Source organism: Caloenas nicobarica, chromosome 22 (assembly GCF_036013445.1).
Source record: "Caloenas nicobarica isolate bCalNic1 chromosome 22, bCalNic1.hap1, whole genome shotgun sequence".
NCBI classification, from domain to species: Eukaryota; Metazoa; Chordata; class Aves; order Columbiformes; family Columbidae; genus Caloenas; species Caloenas nicobarica.
This window is the reverse complement of record NC_088266.1, coordinates 2,419,704-2,432,195: the sequence shown is the minus strand read 5'-3', so window position 1 is coordinate 2,432,195 and position 12,492 is coordinate 2,419,704. Positions and strand designations below refer to the sequence as shown.

The 12,492-nt window shown below is 45.0% G+C and overlaps 1 protein-coding gene across 2 annotated transcripts in view; it reads left to right on the top strand.

Moving 5' to 3' along the window:
- The first annotated feature begins 560 nt into the window (after positions 1-560).
- Positions 561-12,492, top strand: part of IFFO2 (intermediate filament family orphan 2) — a 40,231-nt gene continuing 28,299 nt past the window's right edge. For both annotated transcript variants that reach the window (XR_010607441.1, XM_065649944.1), the window contains exon 1: positions 561-1,186. Coding sequence is in view for 1 of the 2 variants with exons in the window: in XM_065649944.1 (XP_065506016.1) it covers positions 561-1,186 (626 nt within the window). In the remaining variant the exon portion in view is untranslated. The remainder of the gene's footprint in view (positions 1,187-12,492) is intronic.

Below are 12,492 nucleotides of genomic sequence, written 5' to 3'. Positions count from 1 at the left end.
CCTCATCTGGGTGTTCCTGCTCCGGCAGGGGGGGTTGGACTGGATGAGCTTTCGAGATCCCTTCCAACCCCTGACATCCTGGGATTCTGTGAAAATCACCGTGTCCCCCCGCATGGTGAGGCCTGGCTGGAACACGTGGAGGACGTGGGGCACCGCGGGGGCGTGGCTTGAGGGGGGGCGTGGCTTGAGGGAGGGGGCGTGGTTAGGGGAAGAGGCGTGGCTCTGTGGGCTCGGCGAGGGCTGGGAAGGGGCGTGGCCTGGCGGCAGCGCTGCCCGCAGCCGGGGGCGCGGTGAGGCGGAGCCGGGCCCGCCCCGCCCCGCCGGCAGCTCAGTGACCGGGCAGTGGCGGCGGCAGCCGCAGCAGCGTGTGGCGGCGGCGGGTACCGGCACCGCTCCCCCGCTTCTCCCCTCTTCTCCCCTCAGCGCGCGCCCCGGCGGCCGTTAGCGCCTCGCGCGCTGCCCAACGGCCACTCCGCCTCAGCCGCGGCGACCGTTAAACCGCCGCTTCCGGCCGCGCTCACCCCTCACCTCACCTCAGGGGCTGAGGCGGCCGCCGGGCGATGAACTCGCTGCTCTTCGGGGAGATGGCCCGGGCCTTCTCCCCCGGCGCGGCCGCCGCGTCCTGCCCGCTGGGGCCCGGCGGTGGCGGCGGCCCGGGCAGCCCGGTGGCGGCGGCGGGGGGCCCGCCGGTAACGGCGGCGCTTCGTAACGACCTGGGCTCCAACATCCACCTGCTGAAGGGGCTGAACGTGCGGTTCCGCTGCTTCCTGGCCAAGGTCCACGAGCTGGAGCGGCGCAACCGGCTGCTGGAGAAGCAGCTGGCGGCCCAGCAGAGCGAACGCGACCGCCGCCTGCGCTACAAGACCTTCTCCCGGGACCAGGCCGTGCAGACGGACGGCGGGATCCCCACCCCGCTGCTGCTGCAGCCGCCGGGCCCCGGCCACGGCCCGGCCGCCGCTCCCCTGGCCTCGCCGCCCCACTACAGCCGCTTACCGGGCACCATCTGGAGCTACACCCAGGTGCGGCGCACCGGAGGCGGCGGCTTGGAGACGGTGCAGGGGCCCGGGGTCTCCTGGATCCATCCGGACGGCGTCGGGGTGCAGATCGACACCATCACCCCCGAGATCCGCGCCCTCTACAACGTGTTGGCCAAAGTCAAGCGGGAGCGGGATGAGTACAAGAGAAAGTGAGCGGCTGTGGGAGGCGATGAGCCTGCGGGAACTGGGGGGGGGGATGCGGGCTGATTGCTCCTGCAGTGCGGGGAAACGGGCTGGGCCTTCCTTGGGGTGTGTGGAGGATTTGGGGGGACCCTTGGGGACATGGGGACAGGCCTTCCGTCGCCCCACGGCTCCCTCCCTGGGGAGGACACTCCCAGGGGGTTGGGGAAGCGTTTGCACCTCAGCTTGGCACCCCAAAAATTGTGAGGTCCTTCCCTGGGAGGCTGGAGAGCCTTGATCTTAACAGGGAGCATTGTCAGCTTGACTTGAAACAAACAAACAAACAAAAAAAATTTTTTCAAAAAATCTCTTTTTGGCAAAGGGAAATAATCCGTTATTAATGTTGCATTGCATTGTTATTCCTAAATTTAGCTCGCCTTCATTTTTCTGGACTAATCACTCTGGTAGTCGGTTTTGTGTGCCAGCTCTCTGAAATTAGCTCAGTGCTGCAATATTTGGGTTGCACATACTGCAGGGGAAGGTTTGTGCTCCAAGATGTTCATTGGAATTAGTCAAAACAAAAGCCCTCACGCCAGCCTTGGTAAACCCCAGTAATCGGGAGGTTTCTCTCAGCCTGTTGGGAAGCCCTGGTGTTTTTCACCGGTGTTTTCATCCCCCGGTGATGGAGTGCGTTGGATTTGCTGTAGTCGCCTGCTCGGTGTGGCTGTGGCAGAGATGGAGGCCAGAGGAGAGGGGGAAAAAAAAAAAAAGAAGGTAGTTGGGATTCTGCAGGAGATTCCTGCATTGTCTGACGAGCTGCTTGTCCTTTGGGGCTGGCGTGGGCACTCCCGTTTCAGAATTTTGTCATCTTTAGGCTTAAAATGCGTTTCCTCCTTTCCCAGCCTTGTGAATTTTTTTTTTTCTGCGGAATAAATTTAATCTTTTTTTTTTTTTTTTTTCCCTTGAGGCAGCCGGCATTTCTTGTCTCTGTGGCCTGTGAAGCGTAGCTGAATTTCTTCTGTCCAGGGTAACAGGACTGCAGTGTGCTCTTCCCATACCTCTAGTTCTAACAGACCTCTTCTTGTGAATTAACTCTGTTTAGAGAGGTTTTCTAGGCCGGCATATGCTGTTCAAGCCTTAATTTCTGGCCTATTTGTTAACTAAAGTACTGTCTACTTTCAGTGCATTTTCTTAAAGCCTGCATGCCGTGGTTGCTCTGTGCTTTGTGGCTGGAACACCTACTGAATCTGGGTGGAAAAAGATATTTGCCTCTTTTTTCAGTCTAGGATAGTGGCTGCCATCGTGGCACGGGGTTGTTTGTGTTTTTGTGGTTGGTACCAAGGAGATGGGAGTAGGAAGTTGCGCTTGGTGGTGGCTTGGTGAAGGAAGATGTGTGGTGGGTGTTGGTTATTTCACCAAAAACTGGGGATACTTCTGCTTTTTTAATGGATATGTGATTTATTTGTTTCTTGGGGAAGAGGAGGCTTGTGGGCCATTTAAGTTCAGGCTTTCCACTGATATATAGTTGATTCTGTTCTACTTTCACTTGCTTGTGTACAGCAAATTTTCAGCCCAGAGTCTGTGTTGAGATGTGACTGCTGGCACATGGGGTTGCATAAACCAGATAAATTCCATGGAGCAAAGGCAACCACAAATCTGATTCTCACCACCCTTCCTGCTCTTGAAACAGGTTTTTCTCCTGATGCTTGAAAATAAAATTTGATTAATACATATCAACACGTATCACACTAGAATTATATCTGTGGTGTGTCTTTTCTGGTCCGTTCATTACTATGTAATTGGACTGATCATTCCACTCTTCTGTGACCTTCACTGATCAGATGGGCATCACACGTGAAGCTCTTTTGGGGTAGTTTGGCTTTTTCATTTGTGGCCGTGAGCGCACTTTTGCACGCTTACAGAGTAACACTCTTGTAAATTTAATTCTTGCAGTCAGAGTAGATTAGTCAATTTGATTTCATTATCATGAGCTAATGGGGTGTTGCAGTGTTTGTCAGCAATCCTGTAAAGATTGCTACCGATGTTTTCTTGTTTGTTTTTCTTGCAGGGAAGGGATTCTCTGTCCTGGCATGTATGTGTATATAAATACGTACTTTGGGTGTACCTTATCTTGCTGTGAACCCTTTGATGATTGAGTTTTATTTAGGGAAATGAGCTCCAAGTGGAAAATGAGCCTTGTGCCCGTCTCCTGACGGTGCTGTTGGGACCTGCAGAAAGTTAAGTGGGTGCACAAGTTTCCAAGGCAGACTTGGGATCTTGCAAAGATCCGCGCGTGTTTATAACCAGAGCGGTGGTGGGTCTGTGAAACGGCACCGCTCCAGATCGCAGAGATCTCTGTGTTGGAAACACCAGGTTTGCAAGGTGCGTTTGAGTGGTTTTATGCACTCTTGTTGTTTCGTGGCAAGAAAACAACCATTTTGTTTGACTGGAGAACCAGCAGAGCACCGCAGCCTTTTTGAAGCCATCAGGCCTTGTAGCCTGAGCAGTAAGTCATCAACTCCATGGTTTTTTTTCCTTTCCAGGATGACCACTTGATTAAGGAGGTCACAGCCAGCAAATGCTTCATGGTTCAAATATTTGGCTAGCAGGAAAACACCAGATAGATGATGACATGGCCCAGTCAGTGAATGCTGCTCGAGCGTATTCTTCATTTCAAAGGCATGTGGCTCATATGTGATGTATCTGTTGTTGATGAAGGCACAAACTCATTGATGTCATACTGGTGAAGTGAAAAATGCCATGGTGGAATTCAGAGGTGAAAGAATTCCTTTTGTTTCCTCCCTTTTAAAGGCAGCTTTACTGCTGCTCTTAGAAACTACACTGGAAGATCATCTAAGATGTTCTTTCCAATGAAATTCTGTCTGTGCAATTTTGGGGATTACCGGTGGCTTTGTTTCAGGAAAATGTGTAAAACTCCTTTGTCTCAGCTCATAAAATGTATTTTTTCTTGGACATCCTAACACAAGAAACTGCTATGGAGTTCTGGAGTCTAAAAAATGCTGGAGTGTGGAGTCAGTAGAGCACCTAGATTGTATTTTACCCACGGTTTTGTTTGTATCTGAAGTACAAATGAGAAAACACCTTCCCAAGGAACCCAGCAGAATATTTCAGATGAAAAATTGGTTGGTTGGTTGGTGGTTGTGGTTTTGTTTTTGTTTTTTTTCCCAGATCATGTTATTTTACACAAATGGTATATAAATGTGAATCTCTTTCTACTCAGCATGTTGTCTTAATCTTCTGGGTTTTTTTAGTAACGATCATGCCTTTACACTGTGGATTATGACTTCAGCTGTGGGAGTTGCCAACTGGAGGAGATTTATAGGAAACAGAAACTTAAAATTAATTTTCTTCTATTTTTCTCAAACTATGGTAGCATTTAGAAGAGCTTCTGGCCATGGATCAGATTCCAAATCCTTTATAATTTTTTATCAGGTATTACCCTTTTAACAAGAAAAAAGTAAAATCATCCATTTTCTTTGCAGTTAATCTAACTCAATAAAAAATACATTCAAGGGACAGTTATTTGAAAGTGGAGGTGTCATATTTTGGACATTGAAACACACAGGTAAAGTGTCTTTTTTTCTAGGTAGAAAAATAATAAAGAGGCAAAGCACAGTTGATTTTGAGGTGAGATTAACCAGTTGTGGGTTTTTAAACGGCCAGTGTCTGAATCTTGGATCTCTCCATCCCTCCAGGCACGAGTAACCAGCCTCCCGGGTTGAGTTGCAGGGGACTGTGCGTTACTGCGATCTGTTTGGGTTATTTAGAGGAAAAACCCTCTTTCTGAGGATCTCCCTCGAAGATGTAAGCGCATCTCTGTGTGTCATGACAGTCCAAATGCTGCTGCGTGTGGCCGGCGAGTCTGCTGACTTGGTAAAAACCCGCTGCAGTCATTCCCCGTTCTGCCTCTTCTTTTTTTTCCCTTTTAGCTGCAAGAAGGCTGCTGATCTATCTATGGAGAGCTTTAGCCTGAACACTTGACGAGATTTGTACATTATGGTTTCAAAATTGGTCTTAATTGGTGCAGATATTGAGTCTGCCAGATGTTAGCCATCTTTTCCAGCGGAGACTTAACTGTTACTAAGGGTTGAACTGGAAATAATTGTTTTACCTCAGGATGGTATTTCGTTTGGAAGATTAATAAAGTCCACTTGAAAAAGAGATTATCTTAAATTTGCTGCAGCTGGAAAGGACAAAGATTATCATTGTCAAAGGCAATGCGCGTCAAAACGAGCTGGATCCCGTTTTTTTAAAGACGGGAACTTAATAAAAATGTGCTTAAGATAAGCCCTGGAGGAATGTCTGAAAACTTTTAAAGCTAAAATATCAGTGGTAACAAGATGCAAATGTTACGCATAGACCCAATAAAAAACAAATAATTTTTTTATCCCTATGGAAGAATGTAACCAGCATGCGAGACTTGTGTCCATGTTTCAATTGGTTACAGAGCTGGTAATAATGCAGTCTCTGTGTAAAGCATCATCTGTATATTTAACTCTGGTATTTCTGCTTTTCTTTTTGTTTTAAAGGGGTCGTTATGTTTCATTGTGGCTTTTCACTGAAATTTGGTGTTCCTTTCTGCCCCCAAAGCAGTCACGCAGCCATTAGACATTTTTGGATACCCCTTACGAGATGTGAAGTTTGATGTTAAATGCTCCTTCTGGTGAAACCTGATACTGAGTCTTGAAAAGAGGTTTTTTACTAGCACTGGGAGGACATGAGTTTTCTCTGTGAGGAACGGATAAAATTGTCTAATGTGAGAACACTTGGCTGTATAACAAAACTATACATCCCTTAGAATTGTTGGTTGGAAAGCTGTGCTGCTCGGAGCTGTGCAAATTAAGCACTACAAGGAGAATATTTGTTTGGGTGTCAGGCATTTTTCTTTCAGTGATGCCATCTTTGCTTTTCAGATGCTGCTGCCAAGACATGCATTTACGATATACATGAATATCTGGAGCACTCTACTGAATCTCCAATGTATTTATTTTTTTTTTTCCCCTGGTGTGACTAGAAACCGGGACTTGTGGGTTGTAGTAATGTGGGCGAAGGTTTGGGAAGAGAGAAGGATATTTCCCTTTGATCCAGCTTTCGAAGGGTGGGATTAGGGCTGCACTTGTTAAATATTTGAGTAGATAATTCTGCGTGTGTGTCTTACTTAAACTGGCTTGTAATGGGAGCAGCCAGGGAGGGCTACAATATGTTACGACGGATTGGAAATAGCTGTCTTAGCTGCGCGAGTTAACTGTTTATTCTGAACTTTATCTTTGGCTATTAGCTCCGAATCCTAATTAAAATAATGAACTTGCAGATGAACTAGATTGGATGTGGAGAGAAAAATCCCCACGTTGTGTTGTGGTAAGAGTTTCAGAGAAACGTGGGCCAGGATCCGGGCCGCGTTCTTCAAAGAGCAGCTTCCTCTGTTGCGGGAGAACCACAGGGCTTTCTGTGTGTGTTTTGAATTTTACCTTTTGATTCCTCTTGTGACTCATGGTGGGAAGCATCGTACCTTCTGAAAGCAAGAAAAAACCCCCAGACTTTCAAAGCTCAGCTTAAGTGTTGAGTAGGTCTGGGAGCAAAAACCCCCAAGTAGCTCTGATCTTAAACCCAAATAATCTCTGGAGATCCTTGCAATTTAGGGCTGAGGTGAAAACAAACACAGGAACAAGTTCTTTCTAGCTCTTTGTCTTCTCTTTCGTGGCAGTAACGCCGTTTGAGCACTGGGCTTGGAGCTAAAGAAAGCACCGAACCCACGTACGGCTCCACAGCTGCTTTTTTGTGGTTGAAGGTTTGGTGGTGATGCTCTGCCAGGTCTCATCTTGGCTTCCTGCGTATTCTTTTCTGTGACTACATTTGTTATTTTTAAGCTTTGCTAGAAATATTCACAGGATGTTGCTCTTTACGGTTTAAGTCTCCATCTTAATGTTTAAGACCAGCCTTTTAGTTTGTAGAAGACAGGAAAAGATTTCTTCCAGTTTGGCCTTTAAAAAAGAAGTTGAAAAACTTCACAGTATGTATCTGTGCACTGTTTAGTCTCACTGAAACTCTTCTGCAGCCTTGTGACCTTTCTGAACTAAAAATTATCTTGTTCCCAGAACCCTGAACTGATCAGTAATAAATGGTAATAAAAGGTAATAAACGGTCATAAGCGGGACAGGACTAATTTTGCTTAGTAAACAAGGCAGAGGGAAATCATATAGTGCATGGCTGTGCTTTAAAAGAGTTTTCAAATTCCTTTCTGCTCTAGCCCACCATACACCTGACTTATATAGGGTGTTCGCTACGTTTTACTGTCTCCAGTTATATTTTTTTATTACCCTGGTCATGTTTTTCCCAAGTTTCTATGGATGTACCTCCCACTTTTGCATCTGAAGAGAAGTAACATGTCTCTACTTAATCATATATTTAGAATGGGGGAAAAAATAAGAGCATTGTAGTATGGCGGCAGCTTGGACACACTGATAGGTCACTGAATTTCATCTATATCGTTAAAATGTGTTGGTTCGGGGTTAGATGTGAGTGGCTGTGGCCAGTGACCTAGAGGAGTCGTCATTTGGGAGAGTGGGATTTGTTGGTGGTGCCAAAGAAATAAGTGATGTATGTGGTGTTTCATAATCCCTGGCTGTCCGCTCCTCTAGAAACAGTTTTTACCAGATCTTTCTGCTTCGGAATGGGCTTGAAGGAAAATGAGGTGATATAACAGTACCTGGATTGCCTGGGTCGTGCTAAATATTTGTGAAAATGTCAGAAGGATTTGGTGACTTTTTCCAATACTGTTGCAGAAAGTGACAACCAGGAGGCAACTTTTACCATGATTGGATTAACAGGATGCTTGCTTTTAAAAAATGAAATTAGCATTTGTTTAAAATACTAAAAAAAAAAAAAAAAAAAAAATGTTTGGGAATCTCTCTTCTGCTTTATTTGCCATGAGTGGTGTTGATCCATGTGCAAAAAATGACATCAGCTCTGCCTCTGGATCGACTTCAACAGCAAGAGCATCGAGAGAGCTGCGAGAGAATGGTGCCCTGTGCCCATTAACGATGAGTCCCGCTTATTAATGCCCCAGAACATGGACTGGTTGCATTGTTTCTGTGTGAAAGTGAATCACGGATGATGCATTTCTCCAGCCTTTTGTTCCAGCATTTCCACTCTCCAACTCATCTACACGTGACTTGGTGGTTACAGGACTCGATTTGGAAGCGCTCTGCCCGACTCCATGTATCCTGCTGCCCCAAAATGTTGTTAATTTGAATCCCCTTCCAAGTAGATGTTGGGACTGAACTTAGACACGTCTGCTTCCTATGTCATGGCTTCAAATATCAGCCCACTGCTGCCTCTTGGAGTTTTTTCTCACTAGAGAAATCTTCAGTTCTCCCTTTTTTGGCTTTTTCTGTTTGGAAACCACCAACGTGTGTTGCTCTAGAGAAGGATTTTAGTTGTGTTGATCAAATGTGTGACTTGCATTGCTACTCTTTGCAGTGGGGCTCCAAATTTCATGTCCAATCTGATGCTAATTTCGGTGGGTTTATTCTGAATTTGCACTGAAATACAGTCAAAAGCAAAACATGACTTTAGAGCCTGAGCATCAGTTCCGTGTAACTGTATAAATCTCTTGGTGCTGTGGACAAGCCGAATGTTTTGATTTCCCAGCCTCGAATGGTTTCACAAATCTGAACAGAAATTACAAAGCGAAGAGGTAAACTTCTGTATTGCACAGTTATGGGTAGACGGGTGTGCGGCTGCATTTCAAACCTGGGTTGCTTTGAAATGCGGGGGAGTTGTATATAAGCAGAGATCAACACTGATTGAAAGACATGACAGCTCACAGACCCTGTATGAAAAAGAGGAGGAATTAGCTTTGTCCTCTTCTTGTGGGCAAGAAAACTCATTAATTTACAATGGTTCATAACACAGAGAGCAGGGCTGTTGAAGGATGTGAGGACTGGATCCCCCCGGTACCATTAAATGCAGGAGGTGTGTTTAGTTCATGCACTGACTCATGCTGGAATTAGAGATCAAAGGGATCCTTGCTCAGGATTAATGCCAAATCACTGCTTTCAATGGGAAATATATTTCTGTCTGTGGATTCCTACAGGTGAAATTTGTCTACATGTCTCTGATGGGAGAAAATAGAACTATGTCGTTTTTTTAAAACGAAGCTTTCTCTGTTACAGAGAACAGAATTTAAATTCAGCAGGCCCATGTCAGTTCAATCACAGCAGTCAAGTCCTGACAAATCAAATCTAGTTAACAAAAATTCTAAGTATTGGTCTAATTTTATATAGTTCTGCAGAATGGCATGGATGTGTTAACATTGAATCATAATGGGAATATTTTAAGGGTTCAAAAAGCTCTTGTCACTAAAACTACTACAAGAAAATTCTCCCTTCCATGTACCAAAAAAAAAAAAAAAAAATTATTTCCCCCTCTAACCTTTTCAGTAAAGCATTGACCATATGATGAAGAATTGGCCATTTTGGATTCTGTATTAACTCTTCTACTGAATTTTTTTCCCCAAATGACTAGACCAGAATCACCTCACTTTTGACTGTTTCTGTCATCCGTGCAGTTTTGAAACCCCTTTTCTTTTTTCTCTTTTTTTTCTCCTCTTTTTTTTTTTTTTTCCTTTAAAGAAAGGGAGAAAACCAACGCAAAGCACTTAAGAACTCCTTAATGCCCTGAAAAATGTTTTTCCACTAATCTGTATTCTTAACCAGAGCGCAGAACTGCCGGTTGCCAGTGGGAGACCAGCTTTTCTTGTTAAAAGGGACAAAGTGACCCTGGGAATGAAGTCCCGCTTGCCGAGGTGCTGTACAGCGTTTTATCCTTTTGGGAATGGCTATGGGATGTAAGGAAGGTCCTTTAGTGGTAACTGTCCCTGCACATGGCAAGCTCCTTGTGGCAGCTTGTGATGAAACTGCAAATAAACCCATTTTCCTTTGTAGCTTCTCTTCCCCTTTGGGGCATTGGATCCTTCTATCCGTTTATATGCAATGCAGTCACAATCTTCCCTGTTTCGGCAGCTGGAAGGAATGATTTACTGTCTTCTCTACTTATTATTTTATATAGGGGATTGTAGGAGCATCGTGATCATCGTGCCAAGGTAGGGAGTATGGCAATGGGTGCTGTGAACGAGGTGGCCGTGCACTGAATTAATGTCATTGTGTTGCTGCCCTGAAAAAGATGTCAGCCTGTGTTCAAATGTATAGCCTTCCTCTGGCATTCAGTGAATTTTGGTCTTTCTCCTATCAGATCCCCAGTGAGGTGTGACTCTAGACCCATGGGCAGGGATTTGTTCCCCCTGAGCTTGTATGGGCTTGGATTTAGGTGAGGTTTGGGTCCGTGACTCAGCCGAATTCTCCTGTAGTTGCAGGGCAGAGGAGTGAGGTCACTGTGTGTCACTGTTCCCTTTCACTGGCCTTTTGCGTTAAAACCAAGTTTATGCTGGGACTCCTGTCCATCTCTTCCCTTCCATAAATAGCACAGAGTTGCTGCTGCCAGTAGTTTATACCCCCCCACTAATGACAATTCCCAGTGTTTCAGGCTGCCTTCAAATTTTAAAAGTCTTTTTTCATTCTTTGCCTGTGAAGTCAAGTCCTAAACAATTATCTTATTGGGAATTTACGCAACCGAGACAGCAAAAACAACTGTTATGTTTGTGTGCATTTAAGACTCATCTGCCTTTGTACTGATATTTTAAAATGCCTAATCTTGAATTTTATATCCTCCTAGCTGTCGTCTTTATTAATTCGCTTCCATCTAAATGGCATAGTATTGTGGTTTAATGGTAATTCTGTAAAGGCTAGTCACCATAATTAACTAGAAATACTAAACTATATTAATCTGCCCATTGTACTAGAAGTGATTAAAGCAGCTTAACCAGGGTGAGGATTCTTCCATTTCTTGAAGGACCGTGTGAGGAGTGCTGTGTATTTCCTCAAGTGCCATAGCAGCCTTTGAAGAGCAGTTTATTTCTTACCCTTTGTTAATACTCGTGTTCTTAGAATCCTGGCACTGGACATAAAAGCTACGCTGAAGTATATTTACCTTTACAAAGGTAATAAAACTCTTAACATGTCGATAAGATAAAGGGCACACAGGAGCACTCTTGGGAGGATTTGCCGTGGACTCGGTGTGTATCGCATCTGCCTCCCCGACTCCTGAAAGCAGATAAGCTTTATCTCATTTCAATAAACAGTTTCCTTGATCTTTACTAGGTTCAGTAAAAGTATGTGGTGTTGGGGCAGAGATTAAGATGACTCCTCGTTCTCCGTTTTGAGGCTGGTTCTTAAAGGATGTGGAGGAACGGGAGGGCAGCTGGAGATAAACCTGAAGACAAGGTAAGGAGACCAGTGAGCTTTTGACTGCAACTTGCAGTTATTTGTGGCATTTCAGGCTGAAGAACTGCAGCAATGAAGGAAAATGTTGTGGTAATACATTCTGGCAGGATGGCTGTTTCCTTTCCACAGAAGAGTCATCCCGATCTGTTATCGCTCGGCCTTATCAGAGCCTTTCAGAATTAGTTTGAGATAACAGCAGGGTGGTTACACCACCAGCGAAGGGAATGGCTAGAGATAGAAAGCATTTACTCAGGAAAACAGTAAGTCAGACGAATACCTTTGATGAGAGAAGCTGTTAAAATACCAGTGTTTTGAACTTAGTACAGGTAACATTCTAACAGCTAAGCTTAGCTAGTTGTACATTTAATTACACACTTTGGCATTGCTTTACAGAAGTGGAGCAGTTTTTCCCCAAAATGGATGATTTGCCTGAATATTGACATGAGAGAAGATGGGAATATCTGTTCAAAAGAAGGGGGTGTTTATGCTTTAGAAGATTGCAGCAGGTGTTGAAAACGGTGCTATGATCATTTTGTGCCATGGCAGCGACGTATTTCTTTTTCCTTTAAGGTCACCAAATGCGACACATGCTCAAAACATCCAGGTTTTCCTCTTCATAGCAGATTGCCGTGAAGTCATAAGGTAGTTCTGAAAAGAAATAATCTTCACCCTACATGGGAAAAATGTCCTGTAGTTCAAAGCCTGCTAGGTTACGTCTTAGAGCTGTGATGTAAGAATCTTCCATGCAGTCATATGCAGCGGCTGAGATAATGCACTATTTTAACTTGGCAGGCTCCAAGAGGACATTCATGAAAGCTTTCATTAGGTGTTTATAGAAAATAGAAAGGAAATTCATGCCACAGAAGTTTGCCTGGACTTTCCGACAGCTTAGCGTTAGATCTTATTATGGCTTTAAATCTCTTGTGTAACTACTCGTCTCCTCAGCTGCCAGACTCTTGGCAAGGTGTCCGCGT